This window comes from Haplochromis burtoni, unplaced genomic scaffold (assembly GCF_018398535.1).
Source record: "Haplochromis burtoni strain Fernald_Lab_line unplaced genomic scaffold, NCSU_Asbu1 Contig_288, whole genome shotgun sequence".
Taxonomy (NCBI): domain Eukaryota; kingdom Metazoa; phylum Chordata; class Actinopteri; order Cichliformes; family Cichlidae; genus Haplochromis; species Haplochromis burtoni.
The window spans coordinates 676,190-697,503 of record NW_024582649.1 but is presented as its reverse complement, the minus strand read 5'-3'; the positions used below and the strand labels follow the sequence as shown (position 1 = coordinate 697,503).

The 21,314-nt window shown below is 39.5% G+C and overlaps 1 protein-coding gene across 3 annotated transcripts in view; it reads right to left on the bottom strand.

Annotated features, from left to right (window-relative positions):
• The window catches only part of LOC102310091 (neuronal PAS domain-containing protein 3), a 358,526-nt gene that overhangs the window by 39,974 nt on the left and 297,238 nt on the right, over positions 1–21,314 (bottom strand). For all 3 annotated transcript variants that reach the window (XM_005941008.3, XM_014339622.2, XM_014339623.2), the window contains one exon: positions 14,773–14,953. In XM_005941008.3, the coding sequence (XP_005941070.2) occupies positions 14,773–14,953 (181 nt within the window). The remainder of the gene's footprint in view (positions 1–14,772; positions 14,954–21,314) is intronic.

Sequence of the window (21,314 nt, the reverse complement as noted above, 5' to 3'; positions counted from 1 at the left end):
ACAAAAAAGGTCAAAAGTTTGAAGGCAGATCTGTATATTTTGGTTAGGTACCAGTGACAGGAACCCTCATGTGCTGGAGAGAGCAGTGCATTAATGATCAGCGTGTCTGCGTCTCATGTTTTACATAATGACACATTCAAGTGTCCGCATACCATTGTCCACAAAGTATAGAGACAATAGGGTTGAGGAAAGGAGGGAAGACGTGGAGTCTGAGGTGGAGGGTAAATGAACAGACAATTTGTTTTCCCTGATACGGATGATGAGACTGACAGCTCGTCTTTGTTCTGACTGAGGTCGGAGGTCACAATGACACACGCATACACAACGCAGAGATAATAGGCAATTGTCTGTATCTGCAACCTGCATAATTACTTCCAGAGACAGAGAGAGACGTGACTCCTGCTGGAAAGCCCAAAAGGGAGGAGAAAGACAGAAAACAAGGGCAAAACAAGCCAAAGTCAGGAGACTGCAGAGAGAAAGAGAGTGACAGTTTAGTTCTTGCGTTAGTCCTGAACCGGCTACTGTGAAGCAGGATTTGGGGCTTTAACTCCACAATTCAGTCAACTTCAGGATTTTGGAATTTTGGAAAGGGGGTTACTGGTTACTGGGTTACATCGGCATAATAATTAATGCTGCACACCTAAGAGGTCAACCCCCACCAAAACACTGCCTACCTGACAAATCAGGCCTCTTTTAAAGACATATACATACTCAGAAAATCTTATGGGCCCCCTATGCAGGTAGTGGCAGGGTCAATGTTTTAAAGACCATTTAAAGTTTTTGTCTTTCCTTGACAAACATCAATAAGCAATATAGATTTTTAGGAACAACTTCACTTCACTTTTTTTCTTTCAGAAGCTTTAAAGCCACTTCATTGCTCTATGAGCCCTAATATTGCAAAATCATTAATTGTTACAGTTGTGGTCAGAAATGTACAATAATCAGGGGCATGAATGTCATGGTAATTTGGGGCTTTTAATGATTTCTTTGAACTGATTTATTTTTTTGAAGCAAGCTTCACATTGCCTTGGACTTGAGAGGGTGCTGATCGAGAAAGAAACCCCTAATCTAAAACTGACACCTTCAAGTGGAAATTTGCTGCTGCCCATGTGGACAAGCTAAATGCCTTTTAGAGTAAAGTTTTATAGATTGGGCTATTTGGCCACAAGTAAATCAAGTGTATTTTTCGTTTGTGTTGTATTGGCAGAGCATGCATTTTTAATATTGTTCAATCATTTTCATTTAATTGTGGGAAGCCAAAATCATGTCAATCACTGAAATGAGAATTCAATTAACTGCGCAACCCTATTATGCATTACTGCGTATTTACTTTACAGAACAAACAATTGCAAATGCAGCGACATCTTCCAGTGTCTTAAACCTGTGACACCTGCGTCATTTATGATCGTACTATTTATATGATGAAACGGGAGTTAGATGATGAGACGCAATCTCTCCAGCATGTTTTGCGGATGCCTCAGGAAGCTCCTCTTGCTACAAGTCATGCCTGACTCATCTCACCTAAGAGGGGTCCAGGAGGCAGATGCCCATATCATCTCAGCTGACTCCTAGCATCTCTACTCAGCCCCTCCAGAATTACCAAGCTCTGCACTCTATCTCTAAGGCCGAGCCCAGACAGCCTTCAGAGGAAAGTCATTTCTACTGTTTATATCTCCAGTCTAATTCTTTCAGGCAGTTCCCACAGCTCATGGACATAGGTGTGGGTAGGAACATCGATTGATCTGTAAATCGACACCTCTGCTTTCCTAGTCTCTTCAACACAACAGACCACTCCAGCACTGGCATCAATCTGTCTGTCCCCTCACTCTTGGACAAAACCCCGAGATACTTTAACTCCTCCACTTGGGTAGCAACTCATCTCTTACATGGGGTAGACACTGCACCTTTTTTCAATTCAATTACAGTCACCAAGAAGCACTTTATATTGTAAGGAAAGATCCTACAGTAATAGAAGGAAACCCCAACAATCACACAGGGGAGAACCATAGCCTCAGACTCTTCTGCTACTCCACTATCCACTGTAACTGGTTACATGCTGCCAACACCACCTGTTATGTGAACCTTGTTAGAATGGTAAACCTGGGCTTATTTATTGAGCCTTTGTGTTGCCGCTTAGCCTGATTAGGGACAATAGTGCAAATGAATAACTAAACTTCAAATCTAAAAATGTATAATATGAGTGAATTCCATACATTGCTGATTCTGTAGCAGTCGGTTTTGCAGGGTGGAGTTGCTAACCCCACGCCCAACCCTCGTCCTTTCTCATCCAGGCTTGCCAGGATGATCTGATGATCTGAGCCCGGATGATCTGAAAATCGTCGACATCACCTGGGACGAAGCCGAAGCAGTCGCCACTGACCGACGTCAATGGAGATCGTTAACTGCCCGATACGCCACTTGGTGTAGGCGAAACTAAGTCGGGGTGGGCAACTCCAGGCCTCAAGGGCCGGTGTCCTACAGGTTTTAGATACCCTGCATCAACACACCTGAATCAAATGATGAGTTCATTACCAGGCCCCTGGAGAACCTCAAGACATGTTGAGGAGGTCATTTAGTCATTTAAATCAGCTGTGTTGGATCAAGGACACGTCTGTCGTACACCCCTGAACTAAGTGCTAAGTAATGGGGGAATTAGATGAAATGCACAATGCAAGAAGTAGAAGAAGTACAGAGGAATGTCAAAAGATCACGAGTGACAAATTAAAGCAGAGGTGGGTTAGAACTGTACTTGCATGTGTGCCACACATGCAGATGTGAAGCAGATAAATCCATAGCTTTTGGTCCCAGTCATGCTAAAGAAAAAACAAAACAAGCCAAAAACAAATACAAACAGACAAAGAAAATATGAGATTTCCCAACGGGCTCTTCCTCTGACATTTTCAGTGACAACAGTGGTGTCACAAAACAAATACAGTGTCCACCACCTTATAACACTCCTATCCTGCATTGTTTTTTAGCCAAACATAGCAGGGTGCTGGATCTCTTCTTTTCTTTTTGTAACAACTAAAACCTGAGGAGGAAGAAGCTTAAACCTTGTGAATATGAAGTGTTAGACACACAAGCAGCCCAATAAGAAATGGTCTGTTAGTTTTCTTTTTTACTGAATTAAAGCCAAAATAGACGTTAAACTGCTTGTAAGCAATCTACATTCAGAGAGTGGTTCAAGGTTCAAATTTATTTATATAGCATATTTCCAGACAGATGATTATAGCTCAGAGATGGTTATACTGGAATCCTAGTTTTGGACTTTTTAAGTCTTGGCCTGGACAAATACCCCCATATGAACAAAGCATCCTTTGTCCCATACATCCACTGCAACTCTTCTGCACATGTCCAAACCATCTCAACCTTGCTGCTCTAACTTTGTCTCCAAAACAACAACCTGAGCTGTCCCTCTGATCTGCTTATTTCTAATCCTGCGCATCCTGGTCACTCCCAGTGAAAACCTTAGCATTTCATCATTTCTGTCACCTGCATATATACAACCAGTCGCACTACCAGCTTGTAAACATTCTCTTTCACTCTAGCTTCCCTCTGTCACAAATCACCCAGGCTTTACTGTTCCACCTGCCTCCCTCTCACTCGCACATGTATTCTGTTGTACTTCTACTGGCTTTCATTCCTCTTCTCTCCAAAGCATACCTCCACCTCTCCAGGCTCTCTTCCAACTGCTCCCTACTCTCACTACAGATCACAGTGTCATCTGCAAACATCATAATTAACAGAGACTCCTGCCTGAACTCATCTGTCAACCTGGACACCAAAGAACCTTCTTTGCAGTTCCTTGCAAAATCATAGAGCAGATCATAGACAAGTTAAACAATCTATCTTACCCCGAAAAAAAAAAATGCTAGCTTGCCAATGCAGGATGCTTTGGGAAATTTTCTATAGCTATTGATTCCAGATTTCTTTGGCTACCCTAATTATGACTAAAAATGAAAATATGGAATACATGCTGAACACACTGAAATATTAAAAGCATTATAGCTGATCATTAATATATAGGTTTGTTTGCCATTTAGAAGAATTGGAGCCAGCACGCATATGGCGAGAGGTGGCATACACCCTAGGCGGGTTGCCAGTGCATCACTGGTTTTGCTCCTCATAATGTAAATCTTTTGGTTTTAGGTTTATCAGCCACACTGGAATAACGTGCTTTTTTAGGGTTTGACTAGCAGCTAACAATATGACTATAAAATCATCAGCATTTGATTAACAACTAACTTCAAACGGACTTGTAACTTCTTATTGCATGTTGCAAATATTTGTCACTCAACAACACAATTATAAACACATTTTAATACATTTAACCAGTGGTCTTTCAAAGTTGCATCACTGCAACTTCCATCACTGTTCAGGACAGTTTTTTCTAAAGAGCCCATTTCCATGTTAAATTAATTCATAACTCAGTCTTCACTTTTCTTCCTCTGTGTCTCTGAGTCCTTCTGTTGTTATTTCTTTTCTTTTAATTTCTATCTCTCTCCTCGTCTCTCTGTTCATGTTTGGCCAGACGAGCGCAGCGTCCCCAGATAAAAGACAACCAAACAAGAAAGGGAAGTACAAAAAAAACAAAAAAAACAAAAAACAACAACACAAGAAGCAGAACACGATGAGAAGGAAGAAGAAACAGAGAGGACGGGGACAACAGAGCGAGGCGCATGCTTGGTGTAATTGAATCCAGGCGGCAGCAGAGAGAGGGACAGATGGATGAACTGAACAGATTAGCATCCGTAATCAGAGGAAGGCGTGAGGAGGAATAGATGTGGCGGCCGTGTTCACTGAGCTGCTAACTGGTTTTACAAACATGTCTGTGAAGAGTTGCTCTGGCTCCTGATGAACACAAACTATGACTTATTGTCTCTGATCAGATGGAACAGACGTGCACCCGCTGTTTTACATGATTACTACTTCTACTGAGGCTTTGAAGAGGGTCATCGCCTAGCTCTGATAGAGACAAGAACGTGGACAGATCTGTTGCCGGTCACAGAGTGTTGGCTGTGAAACTTCAAGTTCATCTGTAAGAGACATTTAACAAACAGGAGGAAATGTCTTATTTAGTTTTTTTCAGCCTCGGATGAATCCATATTTGCTGTTCCAGTGTGTATAAATCAAACACAGTGTGTGCTGCTTATACGTTGTTGGGGGTACCGGAGCAAACTACCCTGAACAGATAATGAAGGCCTCTCATTGGCTTCAGGTTTAGGGTACGGTTAGAGTCAGAGTAAGTCTCCGGGAAATAAGAATAGCTCATCTTGCCATCATGCTAATGTGATCTTATGTGGGTACAGACTTGCGACCTTAGAGCTGGGATGTTCGGCTCAAGCTTCATGCCCCCCTTTTTAATCTATCTTCGTCACTTGAAATATCAGCTTTTCCTTGCTTCCTTCCCTCTGTCCCATTGTGTTTACACTTGTTAGATACCTTCTTGATTAAGCCTCCAATTTACTCTTTCTGTTGCTTTCCTTTTATTAAACTAGATCCATTTTTGGTTTTTTGTCCCTTTTTAGTTTTCACTAAGTCTATCCATGTTAACCTTCATGCCCATCTTTGACATTCTTTCCTTCCTTCTTTTCTTCTTTCATTCATACCATTGGTAAACTTGCTGTAAAATGCATTTCCACATCCTTCCATAGTCAAATGCTTATCCATTTTTTCCTTCCTTTCTTCCTTCCATATGATAAAGTGCTATATAGGGCCTTTCTTTTCTGGTCTATTATTTATTCACTTAAGTTCCTCCAGTTTACCCCATTCGTCCTTCCTGTTTTAAACTGGATCAATTTTTGTTCCTGTTTAGTTTTTGCACTCTCTATCCTTGTTTTCTATTATATTTCAGGGACCTGCTAAACATTATTTCTTAATTTCTTCCCCTGCTTGTACTTTCCTTCCTTTAGTTAGTCTTTTCTTATTCCTGTGCTGTAATACTGAAACTTTAACACATCGTCTTCTCTTTGCACCGTCAGGGGCAGACCTCTTCACCATGTGTGACATATCACTCTCTAAACTTAGTTTGAGCTCACTCACTCTCACACACACACCCTTCGTGCCCACAAATTAAAAGTTGAGTGTTGGACCTTGAAGAGTTCCCATGTTATCATTGCTGTGACAGAAAGATAGCAGTGAGGAATGCTTTATTTGCCGTCCGGTGCCGTCCTGTCCTCTGCTGCCGTTATCTGAACAGCTCCGACTTCCATTGTAAACAGCCCTGTCCTCGTTAAGAAGCCTAATTAGAAAACTCTAATAATAATGGTGTGTGATTGTCCATTGTGTACTCTAAAGATTCCATTTAGAGCGGTGGCGAGCGGGCGGCGGTTTAATAAAACTTAACCAAACGGATAATTTTGCTCTAGTAATAATCCTCTGCTTCTGAAAGTTCTTTGTTTGCCTCAAGTGGTTTTATTGCTTTGCTTAAAAAAGACACTGATTTAATTAATCTGGGCACTTTCAGAAAATCCATTGTGACTAATTTTGCCACTGAGTGTGGATTTTAGAGGACCTGCTGTATAGAAATCATTTACCAGGTCTGAAAAACAGAACAGCTTTATGCAAGACTTTGAGACTGAAAGAAATTCCTTTTTGTGTTAAGACTGTTGGCAACTCTGCTTGTGAGAGTGAGCTATCCCTCACTAATTAGTTTACTGAAGAAAAACAATCATGTATTAACCTTGATCATTATCTAGAAACAATCAGCTCACCGGCCTAGCTTGTAACGGGTGTAACCTGCCACCGCACAACCTGTGGTAGTGTGATTGCCCTTAGCACTGTGCAATCTTGGGAATCAGTTTATCAATATGCAAGATTAACACGGTGGACAAGTATATTTTTCACTTCGATTGTGGCTCAAGGGTTGGCAGTTCGTCTTGTAATCAGAAGGTTGTCGGTTCGAGCCCCGGCTCGGACAGTCTCGGTCGTTGTGTCCTTCGGCAAGACACTTCACCTGCTGGTGTTGGCCAGAGGGGCCGATGGCGTGATATGGCAGCCTCGCTTCTGTCAGTCTGCCCCAGGGCAGCTGTGGCTACAACTGTAGCTGCCTCCACCAGTGTGTGAGAGTGAATGAATAGTGGAATTGTAAAGTGCTTTGAGGGTCTCAAAAAGCGCTACATAAATGCAATCCATTATTAATATTTTAACCATGATGTTTTCTAAGCCTAACCAAGCAGTTATCCAACTTCAGGTTTCTGCCAATCCAGAAAGAATCACCAAGAAATCTAACAAGCATGGACCGGAAAAACACGAACCAAGAACTTTCTTGGGAAGCCACTGCCGCATAAAGTGAAAGCTAAAAATCAAAGATACACACATTGGACACAGGCTGCAGTGTCCTGGTCCTTATACAAACTTTTCTTACACTTGCCATAAAAAAATTGTAATAGCTAATACATTGCAATAGAGGAGGACTGAAGTCCCTCCTAGTGGTCAGTGAGTGAGATATTACGAAATGAAGCTGGTAATAAAAAGATAAAACCAACACTGAGGTAGAGAAAACAGCCAAACACACAACTGACGAAAGAAAGTGTGCGGGTTTGCTTTGCTAGAAGCACGTATGAATTTGACCACAAATCAAAATGATCACATACTCAGCTCACAAAAATCAGGAGTGAAAGGTGGATTATATTTTGAAAAGTTCATTTTCATTTGTGCTCATACAAAGAAACTGAGGTGGATTTGGGAGAATTTCTTTTTTCTTTCAGTGACTGGAGTCTGAATCCATATCAATCACCACACCTCAAAATGCTTGGACAACATTACCAAAGCAAGCTGCTAAGAAAAACCCAGAAACTTTTGTTTGCTACCTAGCTATAGTGCTCTATATGATGCACAGCACATTAGAATTTCTTACATACAGTTGGCATCAAGCTCTTTTTAAAGGCCTTTGAGGAAAACAAAAATATTTGAGAAAATGAGGCTTGAAGAAAGAGGTGAATGACAACTAGAGTGTGTAATACAAGAGAACAGTGTACATGTGTAAATATCCCTCCAGATTTGACCTTTGCCTCCTGTCCTGGAGTACAAGTGACATTTCAAATGCAAATACAAACACACTCGACTACCGAACACACACACACACACACACACACACAGTAAATTTGTCCTTGGGCAGCAGCCGCTGCCAATGGCTACTCTACATGACATTAAACGTAGGTGACTGTAAACTTGGATAATTATGATAAATGTGAGTGATTATGACGAATTATTCCCCTCCATTGTGCTAATAGCATAATTAGCAACAATAATCAAAGACTTATGATGTTGAAATAAGGCAATGCCGCGGACAATTAGACCGCAAGGAGCTAGTAATGGAGAACTTATGGTGTTTTCCTGGAGGGCAGAATTACTCTTACTTCCAGAAAGACTTTGAAACTGGGCTGGTTTTCTTAGTAATTCTGCCCTCTGATGAGAGAAAATTGAAATAAATACTCCATTAAATGCAAGCTTTTATGAAGATGGAGTGAATGAGAATGAACGTGAGTGTAAATAAGAAGGCAGGTGGCTCAAAGGCAAACCATGTAGGTACTGCTTTGTCCTTCGAGTCAACTATTCAAGCTAAATTTTAACTTGAAGACATAAACAGTAAGAAAAACTGAAACTGTTGTCATGATTCTGGAAACGTGAACATACATGCCTCGTCTCGGGTGTTTTCTTCCTGCTCAGGCAGAGATAGTCTAAGGCGTACTGAAGCCTGAAGGCACATCAGATCATTAAAGCAGCAAAGACCTAATCTTGAGTTTGGATAATAAGGCAAAGGAAATGACGGATGTAAAAACTCACTGTCATTTTTCTGTCAGAGGTGTCATCATTGTGTGGTCATGCAGTTTGAAGAAGGGATGGTTTTTGAAATCTTGCCCTCTTGCTGTGTTCAAAAATCACTTTGACATCAGAGATGTTAGAATGTTGCTGAACAGCAAACCTCTAAAAGCAAAACAGGATCAAATTCTCTAGGTGATGGATTGAAAGATGCGCTCCCTTTCACAAACTCATGGGAGAAACAATTAAATCATGTGTCTGACACAAACAGAACCTCGAATATTGCAAGAGGGATCTGAATGTGAGTGTCAAATTCAGTTACTATTCAGTTTCTGAATATCCAGAGGCAGTAGTGCTATTTTTATATAAGCATCTATATGACATTGTAAGGCAGCTGGGCTTTCACCCGATTTGCAAAATCACCATCACACTTTTGACAAATTAAATCTTGCCGAGATAAAAGCTATATGCTTGCAGAGAATGAGAAACTGCCAGCAAATATTCCTACAATGATAACAAAAAGTGTTTAATAATAGCTGTAAATGATATCACCCTGTTGATCTTGTTGGTCCATGATTAACATTGCAAGTTACCATTACATTGTTGTGATATCATAGCTTTGCAATGTGGGGAAAAAGGGAAAAAATGATATTGCTCATATAAAATATAGTTCATCTGGAGCAAATAGTAAGCATTTTAAGTGAAACTTGCTTTGCTGTTAGCCAAATTTAGCTTACTCACGTTGCTTTTTTAATAAAAGCAATAAAGCAGTAAAAGCAGCTTTTAGCTAACTTCTTGGCTAATGCTAACTGAATGCTCACAAGACAGCATTTGCCAATGGCAATGTTGACTAACATTATTATGATGATGTAGGAAAAACATGAACATGGGGATACCAGATATCCCTAATCACTTAACAACATGCTAACTCTATAGCGAGGTACACTGACTACTTGCTAGTTTTCGAAGCTGTCGCTGGTTTCTCCTTCTATCTATGCCTTAAATCCGACTGGTTGAAATTACTTTGTGGCAGACAGTAATTCCCCTTATAAGTGTCATTTAACAATAGGTTTCCACTGATGACTTACTACATCAGTGTAGCAAATCAAACTGCATGACAGGTGCTGTGCTGTATACAATTATCCAAGTTGGCTCAAATTTAACAGTGACAAGTTACTGATCTTCCTTTAGACTTTCCCCAAGTTTAAATGGTTTTTGAAAGATTAAACAAAGAAAAGTACTCAAACTAATGGCTGCCTTGGAGCAAGGAAATTGCACAGATTAAAACTAAAGGTCAGAGCATTTACACTTACTCAATGCTAAATTACATGTTTGATATTCATTTTGTGTAACAGGTTAGTAAGAATGCAACATTTCAGGATTTTTAAGAATCTGAAAAGCTTTGTGTTTAATAGGTATTAGATGATGAGGATGAGTTTTAGTAACTGGTCTTTTGTTTGAGGCAAGATCTTACAATTTTAGCGAAGCACTCCTTTGGTCATGCTACAAATTTCCATGGTGCGACAAAAACACTAGATTTAAACACAAACCTATCTTTAACAATATAATTATTAGAAATTATATTATAAATGCACTGATTAAACCTTCAGTATTACAGCAAAAGACTATAGAATTTGTCCAAAAAACCTGTAGCAGCCTTACTGCCACAAAATAAGTTTTCAAAAACCTTACCATTGCCAAAATCTTACAGCTGTGCCAAAACATGCAACCATTAACCACCTCCTTCATTGTAAGAATGTCAAAGGTCAAAGTCAACAGCCAGCACACATCAGATACATTCCCGAAGTCTATGTGACCCTGAACTGATGATATGTAAAGAAGATACTGAAGTGAGAGAAAATAAGAGCTGCATGGAGAGTTTTCCTCCTCTCTGAGACTCTGAATTACACTTAGGAGTAATAATTTTCAACCACTCACCCTTCAGAACGGTTAGAGATGCTGAGCCTCTCAGGCTCAGTTTGACTGATATTAGTCAAATTGCGTCATGCGCTTTTAAAGATGACTCTCTTTAACTGCAAGAGGGTGTTGAAAATAGAAGCGTTGAGCTTCAAAGGAAGCTCTCTCCTCCAAGGTCATCTCGTGTTTTAACTCCAATTTCAATACTTTATGAGCGTGACTGTAATTAAAATGATGGGGTCAGCTTTCTGATATATTACAACAGAGCAACCAATGAGGTAAAGCCAGTTAATTCTTTTTCAAATTGAAACTGGCAAACTTCACATGGAAAAGACAACTTTTGGTTTCTTGAAATGCGGACGGAGTCTCCTTTATTTAGCAAACAGGACAATAAGTTGTAGGCAGTTAACTGGAAATCTGCTTATGCTGTTATCTTAGCTTTGTAGGTGTCTCCTCAGATATCTTGGCTCATTGTCCTGCTGCAGAGCATCTTTGTGACTGATCAGAATCTTTCCTAAAGTCATTCCGCAAATAATAATATAATCTTTTAAACATAAACCATAGACATTCATGGCCATCTGCAGTGAGCAAATGCTGGAGTTCACGTCTTGTATCAAATTGGAATTTATAAATAAAAACCGGTCATGATGCAGATTTTGCTTTCTGCAGAAACATGGTCTTGTATTCTGTTGTAGATATCATTTATAATTAATGGAGCATAGCGATACATCAGGCACACCAGTAGATCAGCTAATTGATATCTAAATATACAACTGGCTAACCCTATATTCTGCAAGCCCATTTACAACCCACCTCCACCTTATTTACTGTGTTGGAAATAGTGCCATATCTGCTGTTTCTGAAGCTTCTCCGTTCTGTGCTGAGATCCTTCTGTCGCTTTCTCTCACTGTGGATTTTAACATGGATGCAGAATGGTGGGGAAGTCCCATATCACCAAATAGAACTCATTTTAGATGGAAATGAGGAAAAAATGATTTCTGCTTTTTGACTATAATGACCCTGTCTGATCTGAACCTAATTTCTTGCTTTGTACCGTGGAACAGTAAGTTCCTTTGAAACAAAAGGGCTGTTTTGACTTGGCTTTGAAATGAGATGATTTGAGATTCACAATCAAATTCTGTAACTTACTGAATAAAAAAAAAAAGTTTCCTTTTAGTATTGTTTCACTGCTGTAGAATCAAATCAAAGATGCCCAATTCACTCATTCTTTCTATACTTAAAAGCTTTCTATCTAAGAATGACATGCATTCATTCTCTGACAGACGCATCGGAGAGCAACTTGGGGTTAGTATCTTGCCCAAGGATATTTGGCATGCAGACTGTAACAGCCAGGAACTGAACCTTCCAGTTAGTAGATGAGAACAATTAGAGATTTAAAACCTTAGGATTGAGGATAAGGCTTTTCAGAATAAAGCTGCTGTTTCTCAGGCGAGTTTTCATAGAGAACTGACCAGTATTAAGATATTTTCTCACAACTGCTCTGATCAAAGATTATATGATTCAAAGTGGATATCCATGATTATACTACATATAGATTTACAGGGGTAAGAACATTGGCGCATGGATTCTTTTACAAGATGAGTGTAATACACTTGATTGATGGTGTCAATCGCTGAAGAAGAATAAAAAGTTCTTTGTCAGCCTGTGGATTTATTTCATGTTTGTCATTGTTAAAGAATTTTAAATCTTTGGTTTCTTTGCTGTATGTTCTGGTCTTTGTTGTACTTTGTTGAACTTCCACCCCAATCAGTTTTAGCAAATATTAAAAGGGAGTTTTTCCTTCCCACTGTCGCCAAAGAGATCGCCCATAGGAGGTCATCTGATTGTTGGGTTTTTTTCTGTCTTCTCTGAATTACTGTAGGGTCTTTGCCTTACAATATAATGTGCCTTGAGGCAGCTGTTGTAGTAACTTGGGGCTATGTAAATAAAATTGAACTCAGTTTTAGTTTGTTCCGGCTTTTAGATCCTTCCTCAACCCCTAATGACAAAAAACCCATGGAGGTGCACAAAGAACATCTAAAGTCCACACAGAAAGTATCCAGCCAACCAGGAGATTCAAAAGTGATGTAAACCAGGTTTGCGGCTACAGTCCTAACCACAGCAGAAGGATATCAGCCACCCTTAGTGTGGCTGTAGAGTCAAGGAAAAAGATACAGGACAGACTGATGCCCCAAAATCTCATTGCAGAAACAATCCAACTCAGAGAAAAAAGCACCAGTGAAAGAACTGAAAAACATCCAATTTACAATACTGGAGGTTGAGATGAACAGCAGTGTTACCCTGGACACCTGAAATAAGTCCCTTCTTCTCCTGAGAAAAACTCATACAAATTCATACAAGCTCTGCTGCACCCCTTCCTTTTCCAAATTAACATTAAATAACACATACATGAATCCTAATCCTCCCTCTTCCTCTCTCTCTGGTCAAGTTATCATTGGGGATCACTCTTTCACATCCATATATGTCTGCCTGAAACCTCTCCCTCCCTTTTCTCTCTCTTTCTCTGGACAAATTAACATTGCTAAGCACTCATGCACATTCAAACATGTCCCTACATCCCCTGCCTCTCTTTCTTTCCATCTCTCTAGGCAAATTAACATGGGAGAACAAACACCTTTGTCCTCGTTTCCTTGCTTTTCTCTTTTGCTCTTTTTCATCGTGTGGTTGAATTAACTTAGGAATCACAAAGAAATTCATGTAAACTCCCATTTGTATTATTTTCTGCCTATACATATTTAATTTCTGCTGCTTTTCTTTCTCGTCAGACAAAAAGATGCTGATGACCACATACATGTGCTCTTATCCTATCTCCCTATACATATCCAGTTTAGAGGGTGAGGAGACCAGGTTAGAGGTTTGCAGAATGTCAAAGGAAAAAAAACTGGGGGAACAAAAACCTCAAATGTGGAACTTCAATTAATTTAAAGCCCCCACCCATCCATCAGCTGCACCAATCAGCCAAGAATAAATCCGCGGCAGATCTAATTACGGTGCCGTCTCCGAAGACCCCGGCTGCCGCGAAGCCAATCTTCAACTCCTTGTTTGAACAGGCTGATGAACTAAGGGACTCGATGGATATCAAGTCATTTTGTTTAATTTATAAATGGATTTTCCCCTAATACTTAAATTATCATCAGCATGAGAGAGGGAGAAAGTGAAAGAGAGAGAGAGAGAGAGCACAATCCAAAGCGTTTGTAAGGTAAAAAGTCTTGAACATGTGGTGCAGGAGAGGATGGAGGGATAAATGGATGGAGGGATGGAGGAGACAAGGCAAAGAATTCCAATGAGAAATGTGTCCTTTCCCAGTTTATAGCAGTGATGGCTCTACAGTGTGTTGAATCAATTTGTTCAAACATTCAGCAAACGATAGAAGCATCAAGGTTAGAGAATGTTAGCGAGAAATGGGTTGCGACCAAGGAGAACCCTGCAGACTGAAAAATGGAGCCAACACAGAAGCATCACTGACTCCCATGTTTAAATGGCCAACTTAACAGGATCAAAAACATATGTTTACACTTTTGACTGGTTATTTTTTTCCTGCATGCATCACCTTGACGACATAATTCAGACTCAAACATCTAGACCCGAGACCGTTCAGATATTCTGCTGAGGCTAACACCTACAATTTGACTGCCAAATAAAGTGCTCCCCAATGCTATTTCAATGTCTTTCAATTAGTCTGTTACAAACTTTGATTTCATCTAGCTTCAGGAGAAACTTCCTGAAAAATCGAGTCCAAAAAGGTTTATCTGCATACTTTTCAAGAGAATATAGAAGCTTTCTGAGTCAAAAGTCTTGAGTTGTCTGGTTTAGTCAGAGTCATTGCAATTCTCCTTTGGTTTTATCAAGGTCAGCCATCAATCTCTTAAAAAGCAAAGCCTGTTGTCAATTTCATTCTTCAAGCCTCTAGAACTCAAATGGATTGCTTAATTTTGATGGTGAAGTACTTCACAGCAGTCGTAAGTATTGTCCTGTTTGAACCTTTGTAACTTCTTTTCTCAGCTTGAGGATCTGTGGTAAAAATACAAATAAAGTTTCCTAATTTGAAGCCACTCTCCCATGTGTACCTACCTGGTTCGGGCGTCTCAGAGTGTGACGATGAAGAAGCCGAAGAAGCCCCATCTTCGTTGACTGCTCCCTGGGATAGAGACATCCCTCGGCCTGGAGGAAGTTTCATCCCAAGCTGCTCTGCCATCTCCACATGATCGCCAGGGTGGATGTAGTCAAACACACTGCTACCAGTGAGCTCCACCTGCAGAAATAAAGCGTTGCTAAAAATCATCCTGTAAAACCCTTTTCGTTCTTTCTTTTGTTTCTACACAATCTTTAATTTCTTGGCTCATAGTTTACTGTTTATTATTTGTCATTTATTTTAATAATTGGTCCCACAAACCAGTGAAGAATTTGTGTGTGCTGAAAAACACTCAAATCTCAAATATGGAGAAGCAATGGCTGTTGGTTTTTGGACAGTTCAGAAATTGTTAATTGCTGAAATTCTGTTCTTTGGGGTATCATTTTCATCTTTTTTTTGCTGATTCTTTGTCCTCCTACTCTGCAGCTTGTCATCTTTCTTTCTCCTCCACCCTTTACTCCACGGCTATTTTTCAATCCATAGTTCCATATCTCTATATCCCATGCTGTTCCTTTGATTCCTAAATTCACCCTGTTCCCCTATGTCACTCTTCTACTTCCACCAATACAATAAAGGCAATCCATCTCACAATGCACACTTATGTAGAACTGGTAGGATTGAAGATTTTCCCTCAGGAAGAAAAGACAAAATGCATTGAGCATGCATTAAAAGTCTGCTGTAGATGGAGTTATTGAGCAAGCAGAAAAGAGAGGCAATTAAGACTCTTACTTAACAGAAAAATCTCTTGGAAAAGGCAAATGCATCAGTTTATTGCAAAATATTCACGTCTAATGAATTCTTCTTTTCTTTTTTTATTTTCTCTTTGACATGTTATATTTTATTGGTAAGTGACCTTGTTAAGTAAAGATGGTACCATCTGAGTATTTACTAATCAATCTGTGTAGTAAAAGAATGGCTATATGTAAAATATTATACTTTCAGGCAGGTCAAAAAGTCGAGCTCTGCCACAAGCCTAGCAGATTAGATAATCTTACTGTTGTAATGTTCTTCTATGCATCCATTTGGAAAATCTAGTTTAGCCTGCTCAAAGTTGCTGCACACCTGCAAGGTGCTTTGCAACCCACCTCCACCTGAGCTATCAGTGTCATATCTGTTATCATTGACACCTGCTTTGCTCTGGGCTGGTGTCCTTTTGCTACCCTCCCCATCTTAAACTTAGGACGGGGAAGTTGCACAACAAAGCCACGGTGCTAAGCGTTACTACAATCACTCCTCTTGTGAGTGTTATGGTCTGGACAGAAAAAACAATAATAACCTTAAAGAGTAGGATAGTTTAGGAGCCCTACCATTTGGTAGAATGGGCTATGATTTTGACCACTGTTTTTGATTGGGTCATCTCTTTAACACTGCAGCCCCTCTTGCTCGCAATTCAAATCAATATAATCGCTCTAGGAATGCTACACTAGTATTATATTTTTAACAGGCCAACTAACACCTCCACCCCTCTCTCTTTCATCCCTTCTCTCCTGCTCTTTCTTCTCCTCTCATCCCGCTCCTCTAATCCGTCCCTTGTCAGCCGTGGAGAATCAGCAGCATTTTGTCTTTCTTATGGAAATGGAATAAATAAGCTCCCTCTTATTAAATAAATACAGAGTCCCTTCACCTTAAAGACTCTCATTAGTGGCGATGGAAGCGGATTTGTCTTCGTTAATTGGGGATGAGACGAGCAAGCGCCATCTAAACCACAGCGTTACGCTTACACGCAAACACACATGAACACACACTGGTGCTTGCAAAAGCAAAACACGCAGCTTGCACAAACAAATTCCTGTCAAGGTTAGAAATGCACAAACACAGCTTGTGTGACGCACATTTACACACACACACATAATTAGGTACACAAGTTTCAAAGGTGTGATGGTTGTGCTCTGCTATTTAACATGTGTGTTTTCATTTGTAGCACATCAAAAAAGATTGTGCACATTTATTTCCACATGCTAATCTGGTTATGTATGTTTGTGTGTGTGTTCAGGTTTTTTGGGGGTCCGCTGGGACAAAGGGGATTACATGGGTGTAATCCCTTTAATAAGAAATCCCTTTAAGGCAATTTAGTCCCCTCATAAAGTCTCATCTGGAGCAGAAAGTGATGATTAAGAAATGAGGCTGATCACTGAATAACATACACACACACATTCAGACCCTGGTGCACCATGGGAGTTAGTGTTCATGTTTACACATTACAGTGCTAATTGGATCTACATTGTTCTTCCTTGCAATAACACGCTGACTTTTAATCAATTAAAACTTGGCATAACTATTTTACATAAAGTCACTGGTGGAGCTAATTACACAGAGGAAACAATGTAGAAAAGAAATTAGACATTCTGACACTTGCTGCAACAACACTTTAAAATAATTATCATGCAGCAGACCGAAAAATAACACATTACTGTAGACAAGTATGTGTCAGCTAGAAGTATGTAAAGGGTAATGGCATTTAAAAAATTTTATAACCCTAGAAACATTTTAGATGTATTCTAACATTGAAAGTAAATAAAAGTAGAGCTTTGCTCTAATACTAACAGAACTGACTTTTTTTTTCTGGGGGAAAAAAAGACATCCCCCACTTTTATTTCCAGTGGTCCTAATCCCCTTCTGTACTCACGGGGTGATGATCAATATAAACATCACAATGGATTCATAATAAATTATTTTTAAAAAACCATATGGCAATTAATAATTGCTATTTGTTTGACAGTGTTCATCCAAAGTTTCATTCAGATCGGCACATCCGTTAGAGAGACAGATGGAAGGGAGGAAGATGTTGAAATATTTTTATTATTATCCTTTATTTCTCCTGGTGAAAAGCCAGCAAAAGTTACAACAAACAGAACTGGCAGATAAAGTAAATGTAATGAAATTTCAAAATAAGTGTTCTTACAGAATTCAAAATTAAAATGAGTTGAAATTTGTGCTAAAAACACTAAAGGTCAGGTAAAATAATTTCCACAGTTATCTATTCCTTTGGTAAATGCTACCATTAGCTGCAGTACTCAAACACTGGTGCAGTCTTACATTGCACAGACATAGTGGGCATTTATGCTTCAACGGTAAATGGACGCCATAGCCGTAAACTCCCCTGAAATTGTACTCTGGAACCAACAGCAAAAACTGCTGTGCCCCTAGAAATTCAACTTCATGATTGGCCTGCTCAGCCTGCCTCCTGTGCATTTTCCAACTATTTTTATGTAGTTTTTGAATTTATTAGTGAGAGAATAACAAACATTGCCTAACTATGATGAATAATTATCCCAGCATCAATATAAGTACTCACAAATATCAGGAAATTACAGGAGGAAGGTTTCTGAAACTGTTGGAATGGATGTTAGGAAATGTACAAAGTGGAAAGAAATTAAGGAATGAACACACCTGGACCACATCAAAGACACAAAACCCAGGAGAGACAAATTTATTTGAGTCTATTGGATGTCACCACTTAACCACTTATAAAACAACGGACATGACTACGCTGCAATTAACAGGAAAATTAGGTGTTTAAAAAGTCCATGTAGCATGAAAAAGGTTTACTTTAAACTGTAAAAAAGAATATTAAGGAACCCAAAATAAAAACATGGAGCCACAAATGAGCAGAATAGGAATCTGTCTGGGAACAATGGAGGAGTTAAAAGTTGCCCTAAGCTTTATGTATTATTAGATAGTGGATGCTAATATCTTTAATGTTATGTTGTGCATGTTCGCAACACTTTATACATGAAGAGTAAATCAAGAATCTGTTCCAAAGATCACCTTAACACACAATGAAAGAATCTAGGCCAAAGCAGAAGCCGAAAGTCTCAAGTCACTTGAAACTAAAATTATTTAACATTGTACATTTAAAATGGAAAATTTCTACAATGCCATTAAAACTCAACTTTCTCAGTTGACAAGACACCTCTACATTAATTTTTCGTTCATGTCAGAAGAAGCTAGGAAAGGAAACGAACGTGTGTCTCAGGGTTATTATCGTTAACGAAAACTAACGAAATAACGAAAACTAGAAGTGAAAAAACATTTTCGTTAACGGAAATAAAAATAAAAACAACAAAAGGAAAACTAACTAAAACTGTAATGAGTGTTCACAAAACTAACTAAAATTAACTGAATTTATAGCAAAAATGTGTTTAGTTTTCGTAGATGTGTGCGTGTCATACAATAGTCAAGGGTGAAAATGAAGTTTAGTTTCCAGATTTTTTTCTTGCTGTGTCTCATTATGCCAGCAGGTGGCAGTACGTTAGTCGAGTCGTCTGTGTTGCTCTGTCCACGTGCAGAATCATGTCAGGAAAAGTCAGGAGAAAGCGCCAGAGTCCAATTTGGGATTACTTTGAATATGACTGCGTTTTGGATAAAGCAAGTGTCTTGTAGTGGAAAGAGACAAATTGTGAGGGACATTTCTAAAGGGAAAAAAATCCCACAAACCTTAAAGTGCACTTGAAAAGCTCACACAAGAAGGCTAACCTAGCTTACCTTGAGATGGTAAGGGAGCTCACTCAACCCTCATCCCCAGAAAACAGAAGCTAACCCCAGGCAAGGCAGCGTGATGCATCCCGAGACAACAGGACGGGGATATCTACATAACTGTTTGAGTCAATTGCCTTCAAAAAGTTTATCAATTCACTTGAACCAAAATTACGAACACCCGGTGCTGCAAGAGTTAAAAGTCTAATTGGGGCCAAGATATACATTTTATAGTTGCCTGGTATCAATGGTTGTTCATCTGCCTTTATTTATTTATTTAAAGAACCCATAGGTGGGAATGTGAGTTGTCTGTCTCTGCGTGTTAGCCCTGCGACAGACAGGCGACCTGTCCGGGGTGCAGGGTATGGTAGCTGGAATAGCAACATACCCAAGGATAAGCAGAAGAGAATGACTGATATGATGAAACTTAATTATTGCAAACACAACTAAAACTATAACTGAAACTAATCAAAACTAAACTGAAACTAAGGATTTTTAAAAAAATAAAAACTAAACTAAACTAGCAAACAATTGGTAAAAACTAATTAAAACTGATATAAAATTGAAAATCTGAAGTCAAAACTAAATAAAAATAAAAACTAATAAAATTGCAAAACTATTAAAACCCTGGTGTGTCTGTATGTTCCTGCCTTAGAGCCACCATGCCAAAGTGCAATATGTTTACTTGGCGGATAAAGTGACTCCTGATTTAACACACACAGTTTGTGCCAGTTTCTGTTTTTCACCAAAACACAGCGCTGAAGATGTATGGCAGCCTACGTTTTTTAATCAGGCGGGAACCTTGGCAACAGCAACATCTATATATCAAGTTATCCTTCCAGCTTTCCATACAGAGGTTGGCCAAGAGATTTAATACCATTTCTTTTTTCTCTTTCTCCTAATATCTCGTGTATATGGGGTAGCGAAGTGCGACTAAATTCAGCCTACACAGTAGGCAATGTTTTCAGGGACATGAAGATGTTGGAATAGGTTTCCAACTTTGTGGGGACCTGGACCATCATGATTTACCTACAAAAACATAAACAAAGAGAAGGGAAATGTGGGACATTAAAGTTGTCTAGGACTCGAGGTGGCTAAACTATGACACAAAACTGGGCATTCACATTTGTTAAAATATCCAGTAATGCATCCATTCATTCAGCACTGCTCTATAAAGATGGAAGAACAGGTATGGGGTAGTCAAAGTTCGTCTGGAGACCTTTATCAAAACAGGCTTCGTCTTTTCAATCTTCTCATTATGTATTATTTGAAAAGGATGGACAACAGATACACTAGCATATTGCAATTCCCCTGCATCAAAGCTGGTTCGGGCCACTCCAGCATATCACTCAGACACAGGAAAAGCAGGACTTTAAATGGACTGGAAATGACGACGGAACATATCCAACTTATGTGATTCCGCTGAAACAATCTTCCATGTTCTGTTCAGGGTATGTTTAACCTCTCCTTTACCAAAAAACAAAGGAATGATTTAAACAACAGATAAAGAAATACATACATACTGCTATCAGGGGTTTAACAAATTGAGGGATGTGCTGGCTGAGTGGTGACCTCAGCATAAAAACAAGCCTCTCATCACTCCCATCAGGCTCAGTATGCATTTTGACATTGTTTGTCTGCTTAGAGTCTTTAGATAAAACTTATTAAAGCACAACAGACACGCAGGCTTTATCGCTTCACTCACCCTCCCAGACAAGGACATCAAGTGACAAAAGACAATAAGAATGACGGCGATAACCGTGTCAAACGAGCACAGAGTGAGTGAGAAAGTGTTTTGCGAATGAATCCAAATGTTAAGCGAGTGTGTTCGTGCGAATCAAAGAACGTGTGTGTTTATGTTCGCCCTTCTGCATCCTTATCAGTCCCTTCTCCATATTTTAGGACGTGCACATGTGTGATGGAAGAGGGTGCTGTCAGCTGTAATTACTGCAGACATACTAGTATTCGCGGCACACTGCTCAGCTATGTGAACCTTGCATTTAGA